General features: G+C 31.5%; 1 protein-coding gene across 1 annotated transcript in view; it reads right to left on the bottom strand.

Moving 5' to 3' along the window:
- Positions 1-18,392: 18,392 nt before the first annotated feature.
- Positions 18,393-23,003, bottom strand: part of LOC114340380 (uncharacterized) — a 1,055,195-nt gene continuing 1,050,584 nt past the window's right edge. Inside the window, exon 12 of the mRNA XM_028291124.2 lies at positions 18,393-19,395. Within this exon, the coding sequence (XP_028146925.1) occupies positions 19,309-19,395 (87 nt within the window). The 3' untranslated portion in view covers positions 18,393-19,308. The remainder of the gene's footprint in view (positions 19,396-23,003) is intronic.

Below are 23,003 nucleotides of genomic sequence, written 5' to 3' on the forward strand. Positions count from 1 at the left end.
ACCACTGAGCCACAGAGGGGGTTTAAAACAACTTATTTTAAAGCCGAAAAGTGAGATAAATTATCATTTAAGCCCCATTCAAAATGAAATTATTAGAAACTAAATAAACTCTGATTGTGCGATTATTTTGGATACAATTCGAGACATGGCCATTGATTAATAACCTACACAGTTTTTACCCACTACCGGGGCAGTTTTTAATCAATGACATGGCGAAATCTGACAACTTTCTGACAAGGGCCCCGCCCAAGGACTTTTTTTGGAAAAGGGCCCCGCCACAAACATTGACACCCTGTGGGGCTAGGCTACGGCAATGTGTAGACGTGAAGAGATGTAACAATAGAACAAAGGCGTTTGCAGTGTATTGACGTATCTGCGTATGCGATTTTTTTCGGAGAATATGTAAATTATTTAGCGACTTTATTTTTTTATAATTAAAAGGAACGGGCCCCTTCGGGCCCCTGGGCGCCCGCCCCAAGCGCCCAGTGGATAAACCGGCACTGCTTCCTGCTATCTGATTGATGATTATATCCAAAGTTTCCATTCCTAGGTACTTATAGAGGTCACTGTTTGCCACGTACCTAGGAGCATCTACACTATTTCTCAATTTTTTGTTCTGAAATTTATGTATTATTGTTATATTGCTTGAGAGTACAAAATGGGAAAACCAAGGCGCAGGCGAAGGATAGGAAGGAATGCAAGCTGATTCAAGAACAGTCCAAGACTCACCATGAGATGTATAGCCAATGATGATGATGATAAATACACCCCCATGGTGGATATCCATAAGTCCATACAGGTCTCAAGAATTGTTTGTAAAGTAACAGAGTGGAGTTTCTTCCAACTAGCTAACACTTTTTTTATACCTTATATTTAGTTCTTCCCTTTTGACGTGATCCTTTCAACGTAGTTTGGCAACTAAAGTTATACCTAAGTACTTGACAATATCTGCATATGTTACTTGGATATTGCTGATTACAACTAGTATATATTGTATTATTTTGTTGGTAAAATCAAAACAAACATATTTAGCTTCATTCAGCCTGAATCAGCTGGATTTAATTAACTGCTATTTGGACCTGGTTGGTTGCCTCTTCACAAGTCGTCCCTGCTGCTTGGATATCCGTATCATCAGCAAACGTGGCAACTGTGTTAGTGTCTTCCACTAACGGTATATAACACGTGTATAGTAGTAATAGGTATATGGCCTGACCCAACACACTGCCTTGTGGAATACCTGCTTAATTTCCTTTGATTCTGAATAACAATTTTCCTGCTTAATTCTAAAATGCTGTTCATTTATGCACGACTGTAAAAGTTGTGAGTATTGTTTGGATAAAAAAACTCTTTAATTTATGTATTAGTGTAAATAAATGAAAAAATTAAACCTCAATGGCCCTAGTAAAATATATCCCATCCTAATTATCAGCCCCGTATAAATAATTAAGTAACATACTACAATGTTTTGAACCAAATATTTCACTGTTTGTGCATATCGATTTTGTATAATAAATAATTAAATCTTGTACGCGTTGGTCTTCTGATAATTAGTTTACAAATATGCAATATTAACCCGATTTCTACTATTTGATTACCAAACTCACTACAAACTGCACTGCAGTCGTAAATAATAGTTGATATTTAATGAAAATATACACGTGCACGGAATACTCAAATGACATTATTCAAAATTAGTATCAAAATAATTGTTTGTCGCTGTTTGTGTGATTAGCCCATTGAAATGTTACATTTAGGGTTGCATTTCTTAGAGGAGTCAATTTTATTTTTTTAATGTGTAGGGGGATTCAGTAGAAGCTTAAGTTCAAGTTTTTGGGGTCGCCGCCCTTGCCCCCCGGCCGCCATCTTGAAAAAAGGGGTGCAAAGTGCTTTCGCGCTTTATCTCCTAAACTAGCAACCATACAGAAAATTTAATTACACATAAAATGTAGCAAATTAAATTTTCTACAATTTTACATCTATTACTTTTTATTGTCAAGTGACCAAAAAAAAAATGTTATAAACAAAAATAAGAGAAAATTTTGTAAGAAGCTTCCTTGTGGAGATAATAACTTTATTTCTGTTCATTTTACAATAAAATAACATTTTAGCGATTTTATAGAGGATTTTTTAACAAACAATGCCATTCCTCCACGACGCCGACAAATCACCACCATATTATGATCATTGGACCACCATATCCAAACTCTTAAGCGGTATTTTAATTTTAGAAGTACTTATAATTTTTTATCTGGATTTACATTTAATTTTCTGTTTAAAAAACTATTTACTCTTAAACGGTTTTTACTTTATAAAACGTTTTAAAACAATTTAAGAATTATTGACCCATTAATTCCTAATTTAATGGCAAATATTTGAAGCTTTTACGACCTTCGAAAATCTTGTTATACTATATCCCAAAACCCTTTCAGTTTTACCGTTTTACTTGAAATCCCAGTCAACATTCCCTTTACACTTTTATCAGCAAAGCCAAGCGCCGTTAAAAACATGCCTGAAGGATTACAGTCCTTAAAATTAAAAAATCCACGCAAGAGATGCAAAATCTTCCCCTTTTTTCTTTTTAAGCACGGGTAAACAGCCATTAAAATATCGCCACTCGTGAATGAAGAATTCCGAGTTTCTAACATGTTCATGTAAGTGCGACATCCTCAACACTTCCAAAAAAGAAATGAGGTCATGGCGGGTTTTAAGTATCTGCTTTTATGATATATTACGTGCGAAAGAGGCAAAAAAGACGAGGAATTAATTAGTTAACAGGGTTCTTTTTCTGGAAAAGCTATTTTCAAGTACACGTTGTAATAAACTATTTCCAGGGATAACAGGGTTCAATTTAGCGCTTTGTACACTAATATTTTAATAAAATTAATTACCTACTAGAAAACCATCCTAAGCGGACTATGAATAAAAAGCAGAAAGAACTGGTATTAGAAAATAATCAGGTATATACAGTTTAGAATGGCCATCAAGATCAGCTGATTTGTCACCCATCCAACATAAATGTGAGATATGGTATTAGGTCGAAACCTATATCGATTGCCACGTTCTCCAGCAAACTTATGCCTTAAGAAGAATCTGGATGAGTATTTCGTGATGTCATAGAGATAGATCCTTTAATTCGATCAATGCCTCATAGGATGACTGAGTCTATAGAAAATCAAGGAAAAGCCACTGATTAGGTATTACTTTTTTACGAAAATAACGTTGCAAATTTGTTTATAATGTTATCAAATAATAAGAATATTATAATGTATACTTACTGAGTGAAAAGAGCATTTTTCATCAAATGATGAGTGAGAATAATAGCTGAAAGCGTATTTTGCATCCCTTTCGAGATAAATCTCGAAACAGGTCGATTTTTAGTTTTAAATTATAATTTTTTGACATATCGTCGACCTAATTTGCAAACTGCGTATGTCCATTTATCCAAATTTTACAGGAGACACAAAAAGCTAAACTCTCTCTCTAAAACTACGTATATCTCATTTTAAAAGATAGGATGGTAAAACGGAAATATTTTATAGGAGTTTTATAATATATTATATTTTAAACGGAAACATAATAATATATAACTTTGTCTTCAAAATATCACTTTATAAACAGTGACAGGTCAGTCGTGTGGCATGACAAACTAGGGTATTACGTATTTTTCGTACTAAATTTGGCGACAAGGGAGATACGGTGTATACGAAGAGGTCGCTATTTACTCATTTGGTAAAAATATGCACGTGCGTCCTTTTTTAAACGATAAGTAGGGACTTTTTGAAACAGATAGCAGTAATAACTCATTTTCAGAGAACTGATTAGTTACGCAGTTTACAGATTAGAATTACAGCACTAGTCACGTCATCCATCTGAGCATGATGACGTAGTCGAAGCTTTTTTTAATGAGAATAAGGATCGTGTGGTAGCTCATTTGAAAGGTTGTTCAATTTTATATTCAGTATAATATAACATAAATATTAACACCAATATTTATACAGGGGGACCAAAAATTATTTTTGAATTAAAATAATTGATGCAAGAGGAAATGTAATTTATTTAACTCAAAATACATTACTGCTGTCAGAAAATAGAAAAAAAAAAATATTTATTTGCAAAATTTTCTCTTAAATTAAATGTCAAACAGCTTCCCATTTGCCTCTTGGCAATTTGAATCTTCAATTTAAGCGAAAAGCAATGTTATTTTGACAATAAACATTTTTTCTATTTTCTGATATTAGCAAAATGTATTTTGAGTTAAATACATTACATAAATTCTTCTTTTCGCGTCAATTAAATTAATTCAAAAATAATTTTTCTGGCCCCCCTGATTAGGTACGTCATCACGCCCAGATGGATGACCTCACTAGTATGATATATACGCCAAAAAATTACAATTTAAAAATAAAAATCGACTTGTTTCGGGATTTTTCTCCAAAATCATCCATTTCAGAGAAAATGAATTTATTCCATAATTTCGCCCCTCTGTTTATCCATATTTTTATCGATACTAGCATTTATTTACAAAATAAAAGATATTATAGAGTACCTAATGTGTTTCTGCGTAATACATTAAATTGCAATTTACATACACGTAATCCTCTAACAAATGATCATTTTACAGCCCTCTTAACTCATTTACCACTGTTGATGAGTGTTTGGCATTAAAATTCGATCCAAATGCATTTATCGGGTAAAATGAAATTGTAAATATAAAAATCCAATTTGCGAAAATAATTGGTATGCGGACATTTTTTACGCTTATTCCCTTGAGTTAAAATTTAATTGGCTATAGCAACATTAATGTGTATTGGTTTTTTCTGACCTCATGTTTTTTTACAGGGTGACTAATATACATATATGTACTAATATAATATACTGTTAAATAATTTTTATGGAGAGAATTTAAAAAACTAATTTCATATCCAAGACCACGAGACCGTAAATTTTCATGACCCTGTATATGGTTAAATTTTGTAAATAAAATAATTTAGCCGTAAGAAGTGTTTAACGGAAGAGAAAAATTTTAGTGGTAAAGTTTCTACGAACAATTTATACATTTCAACACAATGAACTACAAACGGTTATTTAGATTAGAAAGTTAATGTATACCGCGGTTGGATTGAACAATGGACAGTGTTTCTAAATGGTTTCGCAGAAAGAAACGGATCGTAAACAATTTTGTTTAGTTAGGAAAGAGGGTTTTTCTAGATTGTAAAAAAATTAATTTTAATATACTCTGGAAATTGACAACAAAGATATTTTGTATGCAATACTATTTGTTCTTAAGAAAAAAAAGTAGAGATATTATGTGTGGAGAATGCTTGTGATTGGCTAGGAGACGGATTGAAGGAGAATAGAGTGGTGAGCTTCAAATTGATGAGAGAAAAATTATTCATTGTGTAATTAATATCGAAAGCAATCAGTCCAGTTTGAAAGTAGTATTTTTGTGTAAAGTGTGTAAAATTGGTGACCGTGGAAGCAGATTCGCGTTGAGACGAAATCGTGATCAAGTCGAGAAGTACGAACTCCTTGTGTCCGAATAGATTCCAGTTTCTGTCTGGAACGAGTAGCCGTATTACATAAACTTCGCACGAGATACCGAGCTGAGAAAAAAATCTTGGAATTCTAAAAATTTATATTGTTTTTATCGAGTCAGAGATTTTAATTTGAGGAGAGAATTCGAACGTGTGCCGTTTTTTTGAAACAGTTTGAAGGAGAAGGACAGTTTGCAGGATCCGAGGAGCACGTTGTGGGAGAACTAGGAACAACACAATCCAGCAGAAGAAATAAGGACGTTAGAAAAGGTTAGTCAGATTATTTGTGAAAAGAGAGAGTTGTTTTGTATTACATACCATATTTTATTTGTTTTTGTCAATTTAATAGTATTACAGTATAAATTATTCATTCGTAAATTCATAGAAGATATAAGTAATCTATTTAAAAAGTGCAAATATTTTTTTTTGTTTTTTAATAATAATAGAGGAAAGTTACCAAATATGGAATAGTGCCCTAATAGGGAATTCCTTGATTTCTCCGAAAATATAAGTTGGAAGCGCACTACAAGATCATCCTCTATTTCAGTCGCTCTCTTTATTATCGTATTCACACCTCTGTGTCAGATGCGCGAACGATACGTGTCTGACAGGCGCGTTTTGTTTTATCGTCTCGCAGAAAATTTCAAAAGTAAATATATTCAACGAGTATTATTGGTTATTATACACGAATACAGACTTGGTATGCTATTGCATATATCAATAGTACCTTTATTTTGATATTTTATGACCTTCTGTAATTAAAACATTACGACTTGAAAAAATGTTGATACTAGTTTGAACTAATGTACAAATCCAAATATGGACAGTCGCTGGTGCCTAATTATGGAATAGTGGATTAAGTGTAAGTGGGATCATAATGATTGTGCTGATCCAGAGTTTCATACATGTATCTGTGATGTATGCAAGTGAATTAAGCTACTTCTTTCATTTTTCACAATTTTCTAATTTAAATTTATTTGATCTCAGATGTTTATGTCTATTTTTGTTATTGATATGTTGGATTATGCCTATATTCCATATATGGGTACCTATTCCATATTTGGTTACTCGTTTGGGATTTTATTTTTTTGTTCGATTTTTTTTTTGTTAATTAAGATATTTAATAGAAGGCTTTTAATTACTACATAAAAATGTATGACTGGTGTGTCATAACATTAAATTGTTTTCATTTTCATAAAGGTATTATTTTATATTCCCAAAACAAAATGGTATTCCATAATTGGCGACTTTCCTCTAAGAACAGTCTACCGATTCAATTGACTGAATTTTGTTTCACAAAAAGGAGATAATAGAATTAAAGTTCTTTTTATTAGACAAGAGAGTTTACAACAGAATAAAGTTTAGCATAAATTTAAATTTTTTTATATTTATGGTATATACCCTATTCTACAAACATTCGCCTGTTTTGGATTACTTCGACAACGAATATTTTACTGTGCAAAATAAGAAGAACAAAAGTAAATTGCAAATTACATTGTTGTTTATTGGAATAATTACTAGCGCCATTTACTTTCGTACTTCTTATGTTGCACAGTAAAATATTCGTTGTCGAAGTAATCCAAAACAGGCGTATGTTCGTGGAATGGCCCATAGTATATAAATAAATAGTAGTTATAAAATTTATATGAGTTTGAGTATATTTATTTTCCCTGTTTTTCCTGGATAAATCAAGCAACGAGAAATACTAGAAGCCACAAAATAAAGGTAATACATCCAATCAATTAGCCCTGAGAATATTTTTTATTGAAAAATTTTATTAAATTTTGGTATTGTTTCATGAGTAGCAATTAAAATAATTAATTAATTAATCTAATTAATAAGATACTTGTCAATATCATAACAAGGAGAAAATACAGAGCATAATAATAGATATACTATATAATTTAAATATAAATTTTACAAGACCTAACGAATCAGAGGATAAGTTTAGCAGATTAACAACAGGGTTTTCGTACTGGAAGATCGTGTACAGATGCAATATTCGTCGTAAAGCAAATTACTGAGAAATCACTAGAATATAATAGACCAACATTTCTATATCTGATTCACTTAAAGAAAGCATTTGAAAGGGTAAGACTCCAAAGATGAAATCCATCTTTTGTATAATAGAGAAGTCCCCAAAATATATCATAAAAACTATTGAACACATCTACCAAAACATCTACCAAAACAACAAAATGGAAGTCAGAATAAATGGACAACTTACAGAACCTGTAGATATAGGCAGCGGAATAAGACAGGCAGACTCGTTGAGTCCTATGCTCTTCAATTTGATCATGGATGAAATCATCAAAAACGTCAACAAAGGAAGAGAATATAGAATGGGAGACAAAGAAGTAAAAATACTCTGCTACGCAGACGACGCAATATTGATAGCCCAAGATGAAGATCAATATTGATATCCCAAGAAGGGTAGTGAATTTCAAAGATTACATCTTAAGATTAAAAAAAAACACCTATAAAATTGTAATATATCGGTTCAAACTTGAGTAATAACCTTTTAAAGTGGTAGTAATTCTGTAAAACTACGAAGTTTAAAAAATTACATTTTTTGAGACTTCGTATCATTTGAATTCAATTTTTGAGATTTTTTTGAATGAAACATCATCTAGTAAAAAGGCATAAAAAGTAAGTTTTGCAGGTTTAAGAGTTATATAGGTAAAATTGTAGAAGTTACACATTTTTAAATCATTTTTAAACAAAATTCATGTAACTCTCAATTTCCGCCCACACCGTACTTATGCCCATATCTTTTATTTATTTTTATTATAACTATAAAATAGCCTTATTTTTCTAATTTCATGTCCAATTTGTAAAATTTTATTTGATCCATTAGTTAAAGAATTATATTAAAATAACTCAACCGTGCGCTTCACCGAACGCTAGTATACAGTGCGCCAATGTTTGTGAGGAGGGTGGCTTTAGCGTTATAAATAAAAAATTATAGTAGCTATAGTTTTAATTTTAGAAAAATTGTTATATATGGTTTTTTGTGTAAAATTTTCTGAATTTTTCATTGGTCAAGTCAGTTTTATTCTAATTATATTTTCGTACTTATTAAAAAAATACAATTACTTTCGCAGTTCATTTGTTTAATAAAAAATTAAGCACCTACTTATGGAGTAGAACTTCTTGATAAATGGTTTATTAAACATTTCTTAATCAAATTACAAAAAGTTCTATCTTGTTTGATTTTTTCCGAAGTCAAAATTTTTGGGTCATTTTTGCCCAATTTTCATAAGCTTCCTAGGGTATAAGGATAAATTGTTTTTTTTAGACCATAGGGCCATCTACTAATATTTCGAAAAAATGTCTCGAGTAAAAGTGGCTTATTTTTGTATAAGGAATTCAAAATTCTACAAATTCTAAATTCTAAACTCTAAAATTCTACAATTAAAAATGGGAGTTTCTATTTAGGGCCGGTTGTTCGAACGCTAATCAACAATGATCACTATCAAATATTTAATTACTGTCACCAACTGTCAATGTCAACTTTGATTGGGTTGCTGAAAACATAATTGATTATAATTATGAGATTAGTTAATCAGTTAACATAACAATTATTAACATAATTGATTAACTAATTTCATAATTGTAATCCACAATTATGTTTTCAGCAACCCAAACAAAGTTGACATTGACAGTTGGTGACAGTAATTAAATATTTGATAATGATCATTGTTGATTAGCGTTCGAACAACCGGCCCTAAATATTTTAAAGTTGCCCCCACTTCACCTAAAGGGGTGGACGGGGGCGAGTTTTTGAAAAATATTGAACACGTGTTTTTCAGTTTTTGGATGCGATGTTCATTTCGCGAAATATTCGACCGTTCCGCTAATTTTGACACACCCTGTATAATAATTATTGTGATATTCTCGGTGAGCGCGATTTGTGCGAACGCGAAAAAATTAACTGCATATCTAGAGTTATTTTTATTTTTATTTAAAGAGGAAGTGTTGTCAAGAAAGTTTTATAGGGATTTAAACGGATTTCTTTATTGTTAATACTAAAATAATAATTATTATTATAATAAGTCAAACCATCTAGTTAAACATATTAAATACCAGAATTATCGCTATCATGTTGTTTGTTTTACGCTTACTATTACTGTTACTGTTAATGTTACTGTTACTGTTACTGTTATTGTTACTGTTACTGTTACTGTTACTTGTTAACTGTTACTGTTACTTTACATAAAAGAAGGGTGATCGCCGTCACCGTTTAAAATCGCCGTTATTCAAAAATCACGGTCACTGATCACGGGGTGATTTAAAAATAATCACGTTTATCATCACTATCATTTGGGATAGTCAAATTCACTGTTTTGTTGATTCTATTTATTCATTTACTAATAGCAGTATTAGATTCTTCAAAAATGCGCGAGTCACACTCAAGAGAATGATTCTCAAAAATTATGTTGTAGTCAGCTTTTGTTTATTTTGAAAGTAATGCCCCCCTTCACTGGTCTCCAGGAATATTGTGTATAAAAAATAATTACAGTACCAAATCTATAACTATATATTTCACATTATTTTTTATTACATACATTTTTTATGAATATGTATACAATGATAATGTTTGATCGTGATTAGAACGATTCGTTTTAACAGTAAAGGTACGCGTTTATTTCATTTTTATACAATATTTACATTTAGCTGTATTAACAATATGTTATGTAATATTTGCATGTTTCATTTTATTTTGTACAATCTAGAAAAAATGAATTTTTCTATAAGCTATTTACTTCAATAAAATAGAATATTGCGCGAAATGAAAGCTCCGTTTTATTTAATTAAATAAAATAAAATATTAAACAAAATTATATTAAAAATTGACAACCCTGAGTTACACAATCATTCAAGAAAAAATTCACTTTCGACTGAATTCAAATTTTATTCTTTATTTTCAAATAATTATTAGATTATAAAATTATGACCGTGATCGTCTAGTAGTTAGGACCCCACTTGCGTCAATGAACAAAATATTAAGATATAGTGAAGATTATGGACTCTCTCTTAACACCAAAAAAACCAAATTTATGAAAATTAGCAAGAACAATACAAACAAAATTTCTTTTCTTTTCTTTTCTTTTCTTTTCTTTTCTTTTCTTTTCTTTTCTTTTCTTTTCTTTTCTTTTCTTTTCTTTTCTTTTCTTTTCTTTTCTTTTCTTTTCTTTTCTTTTCTTTTCTTTTCTTTTCTTTTCTTTTCTTTTCTTTTCTTTTCTTTTCTTTTCTTTTCTTTTCTTTTTATTTTTTTTCTTTCTCTTCTCTGTTGCTCTCCCTTTTATTTTCTCTTCGTTTCTCATTATTTTCACTTCCCTCATAGTTTCTGCTCTTTTCCTTTTTCTTATCTTTTTTATTCTTGTTTCTTATGTTATATTTGTCTGTATCGTTGTGGGGCAGTCAGTGGGGAAAGACATTTCACATCCGACCTACACAGACTGCCCCATCTTAATAGAATGAATGGGTGGATGAGTAACGGTGTGTAGATGAAAGTAAGGAATAATTGGAGTTGAATGAAAGGAACTATAAATGGGTGGATGAGAAAGCGTGCATAGATGAAAGCATGAATGACTGGAGTTGCTCGTAACTGCCAACTGGCATTATTTAGTTGGTTCCATCCTGGGTTGGGGGGCACTCCGGCTGCCCTATCCGTGCACGGGTTGCTTCGGCCACCGGTCTGGTGCAGGGGGGGCGGCCGGACGGCCAACTATGAGGGGAGCTATGAGTAAGGTCGACGGGTCAGATATGCTCGCTAAGAGCAGTTCCAGACCCGTCGGCTGGAGAAAGAGGGACTGGGTTTAGTCGGTAGGCGGTCCGTCAAGATACAGATAGGACGGACTGAATCCGACACACCTGGGACACCTTCCCAGACGGTTTTAAGAAGAATTCCACCTCAAAAAAAAATATAAACGAAATATTAAGGGCAGGCGGCCAGTAGATTGAGAGAGTAAGAAAATATATTTACTTGGGAGGGATAATCACAGAAAATAACGATTATACTGTAGAAATAAGAGTAACAATTGAAAAAGCACGTGCAAACTTCGTGAAAAAGAAAAAGATTTTATGCAGCAAAAATTGACATTGACCCTCAGAATAAGAATAATTAAATGTTATGTACACAGTGTGCTTTACTATGGAGCTGAATCATGGACATTAAACCGAGATGCAATAAATCGACTTAACGGTAAATTTTCGCTTTTTTCGTCTAATACTAAAAAGTGAAGCATTCTAAACAAATTTGAGAATAAGAAACTCATAAATCACATAAAAAACTTCAATATGGCGTTCGCTGAATAGGTCTATCGTTATTTGTTGCTTAGAAAATTGCAAAATAAGTAATAAATTTTGCGATATTATAAATGTTCATATCTTATGTAAAAATTAAGTTAGAACTTTCTTGTTAAACGGAATACTGAGACTTCTTGTGCTTAAATTATATTGTAAATTTCAAAGCAATCGGTCAAATAGTTTAAAAGTTATTTAATTTGTTTTTACCAAATTCATTTTTTTTGCAACACTACAAGTCAGAAAATTATGAGGTTACAATAATACTTCGGACAGTTTATAAAAGAAAAACATCTATACTATTACCTTACTAAAAAAAATGACAAAAAGTAATTTTAAACAGTGTAAAATTATTTTGCAAAATCATGTCGATTTTTTGCTTACTTATAAATAATTAGGTGATTGGCTGAATGACATAAAGTCCATGCCATTAAAAAAAATAAATAATTAGAATAACTTTTTACCCGTTACCCGTAGAAAAATTATTTTTTTAATATTTAGAAAGACTGAATTTTATTACACATTCAGAAAGAAAAATAAATGTCCTAGGACAATTTTAGGGACGAAGTTATCACCCCTTTTTTTAATTCACATGTTCTTGCAAAGTAATTTTGCAATATTTAGAATTATTTTTTGTAATTTTTTTAAGCTTCTTCTTTCATAAACTATCCAAAGTATTACTGTAACTTCATCATTTTCTGACTTACAGTGTTGCAAAAAAATTAATTTGGGAAAAACAAATTAAATAACTTTTAAACTATTTGACCAATTGCTTTGAAATTAAGGGTATGATTTAAGCATCAGAAGTCTCAGAATTCCGTGTATTAAGTAGATTCTAAGTTAATTTTTACATAAGATATGAATATTTATAAAAACTCAAAATTTATGATTTATTTTGCAATTTTCTAAGCAACCAATAAGGATAGACATATTCAGCGAAAGCCATATTGAAGTTTTTTATACAATTTATGAGTTTCTTACTCTCAAATTTGTTTAAAATGCTTAATTTTTTGGTAATAGACGAAAAAAGCGAAACTTTACCGTTTTAGATCTTCATTTGTTTATAACTATATATATCATCAAAATCGGCTGCAGGAAACATATAGGTTATTATTATACGAGTAGATGTCTATACTACTCAAAAAATTTCGTTTCGGCCTGGAGGGGGTTGTGTCACCAACACGATATTTTTTTTCCTTATTTTTCTGAACTATATTTGAATATCATAAATGAAAAAGTAAATTCTATATTTTTTACGTTAGAGTTTTCACATGGAAGCATATTTTAAAATAAAATTGATTAATTAAATAAACTGGCATGTTTCGTTTCGTTGCGCGTTGGTTGCAAAATTGTGTTTACAGATGTAATTAGTTTGTTTGGCTTTCAACGCAACAAAACACAATGGACTTTAATTAAATAAAATATATTTTGAAAATAGCTTTCGATGTAAAAAATAAAAACGTAGAGTAAATAATTCAGTTTATAATTTGGATATCTAATAATTCAATAATATAATAGTTGAAATAATTAAAGGCAGGCAAGGATCACTAAGCTGGATTATAGTGACAAAAGTATCTGATAAACCGACCAAGAGCGTTGCCCACGCTATGATATTTGAACCAAATAAAATGGTAAATGGCACAGTTCGTTACAGCCTCCGCTTATGATTTGGTATTCAATAGCATGATACATGTTTCGGTGTCTCGGCCTCATCAGCCATCCGAGTAGAATACAAACTCATAAACAGAAGGGGACCGACGTGTCTTGGAACTTCACAGTCTCAGTGAGAAAGAACAAAAGCACCATCTACTCAGATGGCTGTGCAATAGGCCGTCTCGAAAAGAGTCGGTTCCTATATCTTTTGTGCTCTATAAAATGTTGCGCGAATTTAGGCTTCGGCAAAGAACGATGCCCACGCTATGATGTTTGAACCAAATAAATGGTACAAGAGCATAATTCGTTACACTCTCTGCTTATGAATTAGTATGTAATAGGATGATACACGTTTTGGTGTCTTCACCTCATCAGATATCCGAGTCAAATACAAACTCACAATCAGAAGGGAATTGATGTGTTTTTTGTACTTCCTCACTAAAATTGTAAATTTTCAAGACACATCCATTCCCTTATGCTTGTGAGGTTGTATTCTACTCGGAGGGCTGATGAGGTGGAGACACCGAAACATGTATATTCCTATTGAATACCAAATTCATTTTGAATTTATCTTTAATTTAGTCAATAATATTGAGTTTAAGATTATTTCGTTTAAGAACACTTTTATTCACTTCCCCTTTCTGCAATACATATTTCCTAGATAAACCAATTAAATGGAATTTTAAAAATTCGAGTAGCGCATCCGTCAAGATTTAGACTGTCAAAACTAGAAATTAATTGAAATTAGGTATAATTAAAATGAAACTATGCATATATTCAACTAAAAAGATAGATAAATATAAAATATAAAGCTTCTTACAAACTGTACCATCTAATATAAACATCAATTCTTATATTATACATTGCTATATATTGCAGAATTCTGTATTTTATATTCTATATCTGCCATATTATATAAAAATATTTTTACAATATAAAATAAATTTGGCACATAATGCTTAATTGCGCTTAATCGTCTAAAATCATGTATTTTCAGCATCTTTTGCACAATAGTAAGATAAAAGCAGAAATACTATACCCTGATACCCTGTTTTCAAACCAGGAGGAGTAAACTCAAAAGACAGATTCACACGCAATAATGTCATTAGAAAAATCACCAAATATATCTTCTTTTTTGGTTGATAATGTCGGTCGTATACGGTAATCAATAAATATTATACTATACTAATATGACGCTAAATAGTTATAAAAACAACTGTTTTCTATATAAAAGCAGAATAAAAATTTAAAAAGTAAAGGAATAACGCAGAAAACAAAAAAAATGGCCGATATAAATTAATTAACATATGAAATGCCAATATTGTCAAAATTTCATAAATGTCAATCGTGTCAAATTTCATCACAGTGGAGTAAACTTGCCTGCGGTTGGACCAGTTACAAACAGTGTAGTTTAAAAGCAGGATACAGAATCAAAATTTTTAAAAACACCTGCCGCAAAATATCAATATTGTGAATCAATCAAACACAACTTTTGGGCATTTAATTCTTTCTTGATAATATATAGGCTTCAGCTAAAATGTGGTAATTAATTTTTTAATACAACAAAATTACATGATTTTGAAGGAAGACCAATATGCGCATTTTTAAATCTATCTACATTTATTTTTATTGATATCTGTACATGAAAGTCCAATGGTAGCTGTTGAACAAAATAAGAAGGTAAATTTGGAACAATACTAGAAAAATACACATTTTTAATTAATAATAATATTAATAATGTAAAATGGTAAAGGAAGAACATTTCTAAATCTATGCCATTAATATAAAGCGTACAATGTTTAGTCCATGCCAAGTTTGTGTTAAATATTTTATTTATTATTGTGTTGATATAAGTTCTGTTTATTTTGTCCGCTGCTGACACAACAAACAAGACACCAAAAATCAATAATTGGCTATATAATATAATCGTGTAAGTATAGCCATCCCATCACTTAATAACACAAATATATGGTTTTAAAGAAAGAATACCAGCAAGATGGAAGGAAAACATCATAGTGCCCATCTACAAAAAAGGGGACAAAACAAAATGCGCGAACTATAGAGGAATTTCACTCCTAAACACGGCATATAAAATCCTCTCAAACATCATTCTTAGTAGACTAACCCCCTATGCTGAAAATGTCCTAGGAGAATATCAAACCGGTTTTAGGGCAAACAGATCCACAATAGATCAACTATTCACGCTGAGACAGCTTCTAGAAAAGGGATGGGAGTATAACAGACCCATACACAATCTCCTCATAGACTTTCGACAGGCATATGATAGCGTAGAAAGAAGCCAAGTATGGAATGCCATGGCGCAGTTCTCAATACCAAAGAAACTCATTCGGATGACTAAAGTATGTATGGAGGGTGGAATATCAAAAGTACGTGTAAATAATAAACTGTCTGACAGCTTTGAAATCAACAGTAGACTCAAACAGGGTGATGCGTTATCTCCACTACTTTTTAACCTTGTATTAGAGAAATCCATGAGGTCGGCCGAAATAAGGACAGAACTGCTATCGGTTCAAGGTCACAAGTTATTACTAGCTTACGCAGATGACATTGATCTCGTTGGAGACTCCATCCTATCCACAAAAGCCATTTTCAACAAGGTGGAAGGAGCAACAAGCGAAGTAGGGCTGAGGATTAATGAAGAGAAGACGAAATATATGTGTATAAATAAAACGACACGAAGAGACAGGATAGGACAAAATGTGACGGTCAACACCTTCAATTTCGAAAGAGTACAACATTTTAAGTATCTGGGGGTCGTAATCGCAGGTGACAACGATGTTACTGAAGAAATAAAAGACAGAATCCAATCAGCAAATCGCTGTCTATTCGCACTGAATAAGCTTATAAAATCAAAAAATCTTACAAGAAAATCCAAGATAAAAATTTATAAATTCATCGTCAGACCAGTAATAATAATATCGTATGGCATTTTTGCCGGGGAGATCCTTTCGGATAGTTCCAGCGCCAATTACATCTTTAACCCTGTTTCAAGTAACTAGTGTCGATGTACACTAGCCCAGGGGGACCGACGGCTTAACGTACTCTCCGAGGCACGGTGAGACGGCTCGTGTCATTATTGGAAATGAAAATGGTTTGTCTTTGGCAGGGATTGAACCCACGTCTACTGGCGTATGAGGCCAGCGTTTATGCCGTTACCCACGGCCGCTCACGTCAGACCAGTACTAACATATGGATGCGAAACGTGGACCATGACCAAATCAAACGAAGAAAAGCTCAGACGTTTTGAACGAAAAATACTTGGAAAAATTTTCGGACCTCACTACGACATTAACACAAACCAGTATATGATCAGAACCAACATCTAATTAAAAGCACTTTACAATGACACCGATATTGTCCAATAAATTAAATCACAGCGACTAAAATGGGCAGGCCACGTGCACAGACTTCATAACGAAAGACTTGTAAAACTGGTATGGGAAGAGATTCCTACAGGCAAAAGACCACTTGGACGTCCCAGAATGCGATGGAGAGATAACATCCAAGCAGATCTCCGGAAAATGAACATTTCATTTGACCCTAGGTTGATGGAAGACCGAACAAATTGAAAGAGAGTTGTACAGTCAGCCAGGACCCACCCAGGGTTGTAGCGCTACGTGATGATGATGATGATGAAGTATAGCCATCCATTCGGACAATGGGTCTAATAATATATAGCGAAACTAAGCGTTGGGAGAAAATGGAAAAAGAAAATCTATCTCCTATGGCGTTACAGCCAAAGTCGGACCCTGGCCTCTCCCAAAATCCGCCTTTCCCTGGCAAGTTACCTACCCTCAATATCTCTTTAGCATGGAATTTCACCTCATCCTTGGTCTACCTACTGGCCGACGTCCCACCATAGTTTCCACTAAGCGTTCTAACAGGTGTTCTGTTATTATTCATTCTCATAAGGTGACACAACCCTTTGTACCAATTGCTACAAAGGGTTCTTCCGTATATTGATATAATTAACAAAATGAAATACTTAAAAAAACTATAGTGGACTAGACAAATCTAAGACGGGATCAAAATAAAAAAGGAAATATATCAAAAATAATTATGTACAAAAAATATATATGTATAATAGACAGAAACATGTTATACAAAGGATAGTGGTTAATAAAAGATTATTAAAAAATAAGAGAGAAGAATTAGGAAAAAAGTGTATACTTCAGACACACTGAGGGGAAACAATATACACAGAAGCATGAAAACTTATACACAATATTAGAAAAAGCAACAACACATCTGTTAGCTTAAAATTAATAAAGAGGAAAGAATGGAAAACATATTAAAAAACAACTGGTGTAAGAAAATTGTTTTCTTGTGGCCTATCTAAGTTAAATATAATGTTTATATGGGGTTAAGAGGAAACAGTAGTGATCAACAGGTAGCGAAAACGCGTTCCAAGGTTGCGGCTGTAATTTTGAATATTTTTTCGAGATATTTGGCACAAGTATTCGTAATATAATAAAGAATGGCGGTACAGAGCCCAATTTGAAAAATATACTAATATGTGGAAATTACTCTGTAATTAAATACAATATTAAAAAAACGAGCCTGTACCGCCATTAAGAAGAACAAAAAAATACACTTTCTTCAATGAAACTTTTTTATCCGATGCCTAGATTTTGTGTCATTTTGGAACTACTAATGAAATAAAAAAATTTAGTAGTTCCAAAATGACACAAAATCTAGGCATCGGATAAAAAAGTATATTTGAAGAAAGTGTATTTTTTTGTTCTTCTTAATGGCGGTACAGGCTCGTTTTTTTAATATTGTATTTAATTACAGAGTAATTTCCACATATTAATATATTTTTCAAATTGGGCTCTGTACCGCCATTCTTTATTATATTACGAATATGTGTGCCAAATATCTCGAAAAAATATTGAAAATTACAGCCGCAATCTTGGAACGCGTTTTTGCTACCTGTTGATCGCTACTGTAACACCTTTTAAGCCATAATTGATTGTATTAAAACTTACATATGTTGTTCTGAAGCTATTTTCTTGTGGCATTTTTATAATAAATTACTTTTAATGGGAAATAAACCACCATTTTACCAAAAAAAAAAATGATTTTATTAACGTTTCGAGGCTTAAATCGGGTTTCGAAACGTTAATAAAATAATTTTTTTGGTAAAATGGTGGCTTATTTCTCATTAAAAGTAATTTATTATGAAAAATACATTTTAAATAACGTTTGACGTTTCGATTTTCACTCCAGAAATCGTTTTCAAAGACATTATTTTAAAAAGTTACGGAAAGATGTAGGTATAAACAACAAGTTGTTAAGTAGTTGGTTACGTCTTCCAAAATTGACGGTTGACCACTTGGACTGGATCTTGCAGGCAATAGCCTTCTTTTGGTTGACAAAAAAATCTAGAGGGTGGTGTTATTATCTTTTAATTTTTTAGTCTATACATCTGAACTTTCTTTTGAGCTTTGGCCACCACATCTTGATTTTTATTTATTATACATATATTCTATGCATTCCTGCGCTGTGTTAACCAAGCGTTGTGAAACTGAAGTTAAAGTTAAAATTACAATAAATTGTTACTACAAACATTTTTTACACTTTCTTAACAACAATGATCAACTAACTCCAGAGTATAATAGCAATTAAAAAAATACCAAATTTACCCTCTTGAACATGTCATTTGTCACACAAAATCAGAGTTACTGCTAAAACCCGAACCAGAAGACGAAACTCTAACCAACAGCGAACAATCACTGTCATAATCGTACATCTCGTCGTCGTCTTCTTCTTCTCCAAAGGCATTTCTAGATCATAGTTCAATGACCTCTGGACCCTTCCACGAAATGCCCGCTCGCAGGAGGTTGCAGAATCGCATGACTCCACCTATAGCGATTACCTGCAACAAATAGACATTTTTACAGAATTGTTATACAGTATATACAGGGTTATTGATTAGTGGGGTAAAGTTCAATAGATCCGCTATAGTAATAGATAGCAATAAAAGTTAATAACAAAAATTGTAGACAACTTTGAGATTCATATTACAAAATTATTTAGAATGTTACAGGGTGTTCGATAACCAAGTGACAGACCAAAGTTATGTTTTTTTAAATAGAACACCCTGTATTTTATTTTATATTCGAAATCTCCTCAACTGTCCCATTACAAAAATATAAAGGTTTGTTATGTTATACAGGGTATGTACAAAGTGATAACCAATTTTATATGAAAATCGTAACAAGTTCAGCTCCCTGTATAAACAAAAATAAGTATAAGAGCAATAGTTTATTAGTGCCATATTTTTTTGTTGATTGTCAAAATTTTTAAGAACGGTTGCCATTGCTAATTTTCGTTATATAGAATACAGGGTGAGTCAAAACGCAAGTACATTCTTTTCTCAGAAATTTTAAATGGAACACCCTATATTTTATATCACTATCGAAAAATACAATTACCGTACTTAAATTTTTATATAATATTATCTATACGCAAATTTGTTAGTTTTCGAGATATTGTAATTTTTCAGAGCAAATTAATAATTAGATGTCTAACGTAATAATCAAGTTATGCCTATTAACTGAACCGTTTTTATGAAACGTAGCTTTATCTCTAAATAGTACATTATCGAAACAATCTCTCTGTCAATTAATTGGACATATCTAACGCCCATTCACAACATAATATTTTCTTTTTAGAATCTTCCTGAATTAATTCTTGGTGCAATGAAATGCAGTAAGGGTGCATTCTGTTTTTTCCAAGATTTCTTTCCACAGAGCCGTAAATTAGTTAGTTTGCTTTGCAAATATTTCGTATACTTGTATGTTGATTTTCAGCCACTGCCAGCAACATAGTTATTTCGTTTTCGTCTGTTACAGTAGTTTCTGTTTGCCCGCGTTTTTTTATACATAATTGAACCAGTGCGGTTAAAAACCAATCCTTAATTTTTCAAAGCTTGCTGTTGTAGGTTGCCGTTTTTCAGGGACTGTTTATGATAAATTCTTACTGATAATAACGCATTTTTATTGCTATCCCCCAATTCCAGATCATATCTACCATTTCGTCAACAGTAAAATTCATCTTTACTATTTAGTAACATAATACACAAACAATTATGGTCAACTGTCAGTTCTAGGCAACTCAGTCATGGCTTACTTACAATTTGGAAATATTTAGACACCTTATTAATAATTTGTCCTGAAAAATGAAAATATTTCGAAAACTAACAAATTTAGACATAGGAATATTATACAAAAATGAACGTACGGTAATGGTACTTTTCGATAGTGACATAAAATACAGGGTGTTTAATTTAAAATTTCTGAGAAAAGAATGTACTTGCGTTCTGACTCACCCTGTATTCGATATAAAGAAAATTAGCAATGTCAACCATTCTTAAAAAATTTGACAATAAAATAAACAAAAAGATATGACACCAATAAACCATTGCTGTTGTGCTTATTTTTATTTATACAGGGAGCTGAACTTGTTTCAGCGATTTTAATAGATAATTGGTTATAATGTTATAACTTAATAAATTCCCTTTAAAACATAATAATCTTTTATATTTTTGTAATGAGGAAGTTAGGAAGATTTTGAATATAAAATAAAATATAGGGTGTTCCATTTAAAAAAACATAAGTTTGGTCTGCCACTATGTTATCGAACAACCTATAACATTCTAACTAATTTTGCAATTTGAAGCTCAACGTTGGCTACAAATTTTGTTATTTATTTTTATTGCTATCTATTACTACAGCGGATCTATTGAGCTTTACCCCAATAATCAATCACCCTGTATGTAACTAAAGTAGACAGCAAACTAACACACATAAACAGACATTGGATAAATTTTTGTAAGAAATTTTATCCAATGTTATGCCTCTGGTCGTAAAATACTTTTTACCTTCAAAATATGTTTTTACATACCGAAATCTTGTACCCAGGAAATCTCGGGTAGCAAACATTCAAAAGGTGGTTTACCTAACTAATAGAGATTTGGAAGTTGTCCCCCTCCAACCCTCTGGTAGGCATTGCAATTATAATTTGAAAGTAATTAGTAAGAAGTTAGAATTCACCAGGGTGGACGCTGCATTTATTAGTTAGTATCAATTTATAGAATTCAGCATAGCTGTACGCATGTATAAGTTTTTCAGTATTAACTTCCATTGAGGTCGTGACGCTGTCCTTAATTAGCGTAGAGTAAAAACTCTTGCGTATTATACAGGGTGTAACAAAAATGCAGGACATAAATTCAATCACATATTCTAAGACAAAAATAGTTTGATTGAACCTAACTTACCTTAGTACAAATGTGTATATAAAAACATTTACAACCCTTTGAAGTTACAAAATGAAAATAGATTTTTTCCAATATATCGAAAACTATTAGATATTTTTTATTGAATGGCAGCAATAGGGAACTTACACATAAAAATATTTTTTCATAAAATTGTTAATTTATGTTTAAAAAAATATTATATTCAAAATATTACGTCTTAATAATTAATAGTTTAGGTACAATATCTAATAATAATTGCGCGCCCAAATTAACCGTTTCAATCAACTTCAAAAGCGTGCGCTTGGGTCTGACGTCACCAACCATGATGTTTACCAATGTTATCGTTGGGCTAGTGGCAAACGTGCACTGTGAAGACAATATTTTGACATTTTAAAGATTTTCATTCATTTATAATATTGTGTTTAGTTTACGGAAATACATTTTTATTGTACAACCTATCTCAAATGCCAAATTATATTACAAAGTTATGGAAGTATGTACATAGATACTACTAAAAAATTATTTATAAAAGGAAATGATGTTTTATTTAAATATATAAATATATATTTAGTTTAAAATTTGAATTTATTCTCACATAAAGAAATAAAAAATATTTTATGGATAAAACTTCATTTTATCAAAGTTTTATTCCATTAATTATTAATAATTAGCAGAGCCAAATCCATGGGGAAAATATTTACGTCTTGTGCTACACTAATCAAACTGTCAATAAGACCTGCGTCATATTCTATCCAAATATGAGTAAATTTTTAATTATTTTCAAAGTCTGTATCTGCTACGCAAAAAACAATTATTTTTAAATAGAAACATTTACAACTATACTTGTGCATTGTACAATGTAACATTGGTTATTTGGTTGATAGATTAGATTTTACCTCTCGGTCTCGGTTTTCTAACAAAACTTTTTTTTTAAATCCCAAACGTTCGTCCCTTATAATAATTAAATGTTTCGAATATATTTCTGGTCGTAATACTAAAACCTATTATTTTTAAATATTTTAGATTCATAACAAAGAAGAAAGAAGAAAACTTAAAAATAAACAAAACTTTTAGTAATAAAAGTAAGAGTAACTAAAACCTATTTTTATAAACAATTTAAACATGTTTATTAATAATACTTACTTATTTGTCTTAACACGTGATCAATTTCAGTTTGAAACTAAATAAACTGATTATGAGCTAGCCAAGAACACAAATATGGGCCA

Source organism: Diabrotica virgifera, chromosome 3, assembly GCF_917563875.1.
Source record: "Diabrotica virgifera virgifera chromosome 3, PGI_DIABVI_V3a".
NCBI classification, from domain to species: Eukaryota; Metazoa; Arthropoda; class Insecta; order Coleoptera; family Chrysomelidae; genus Diabrotica; species Diabrotica virgifera.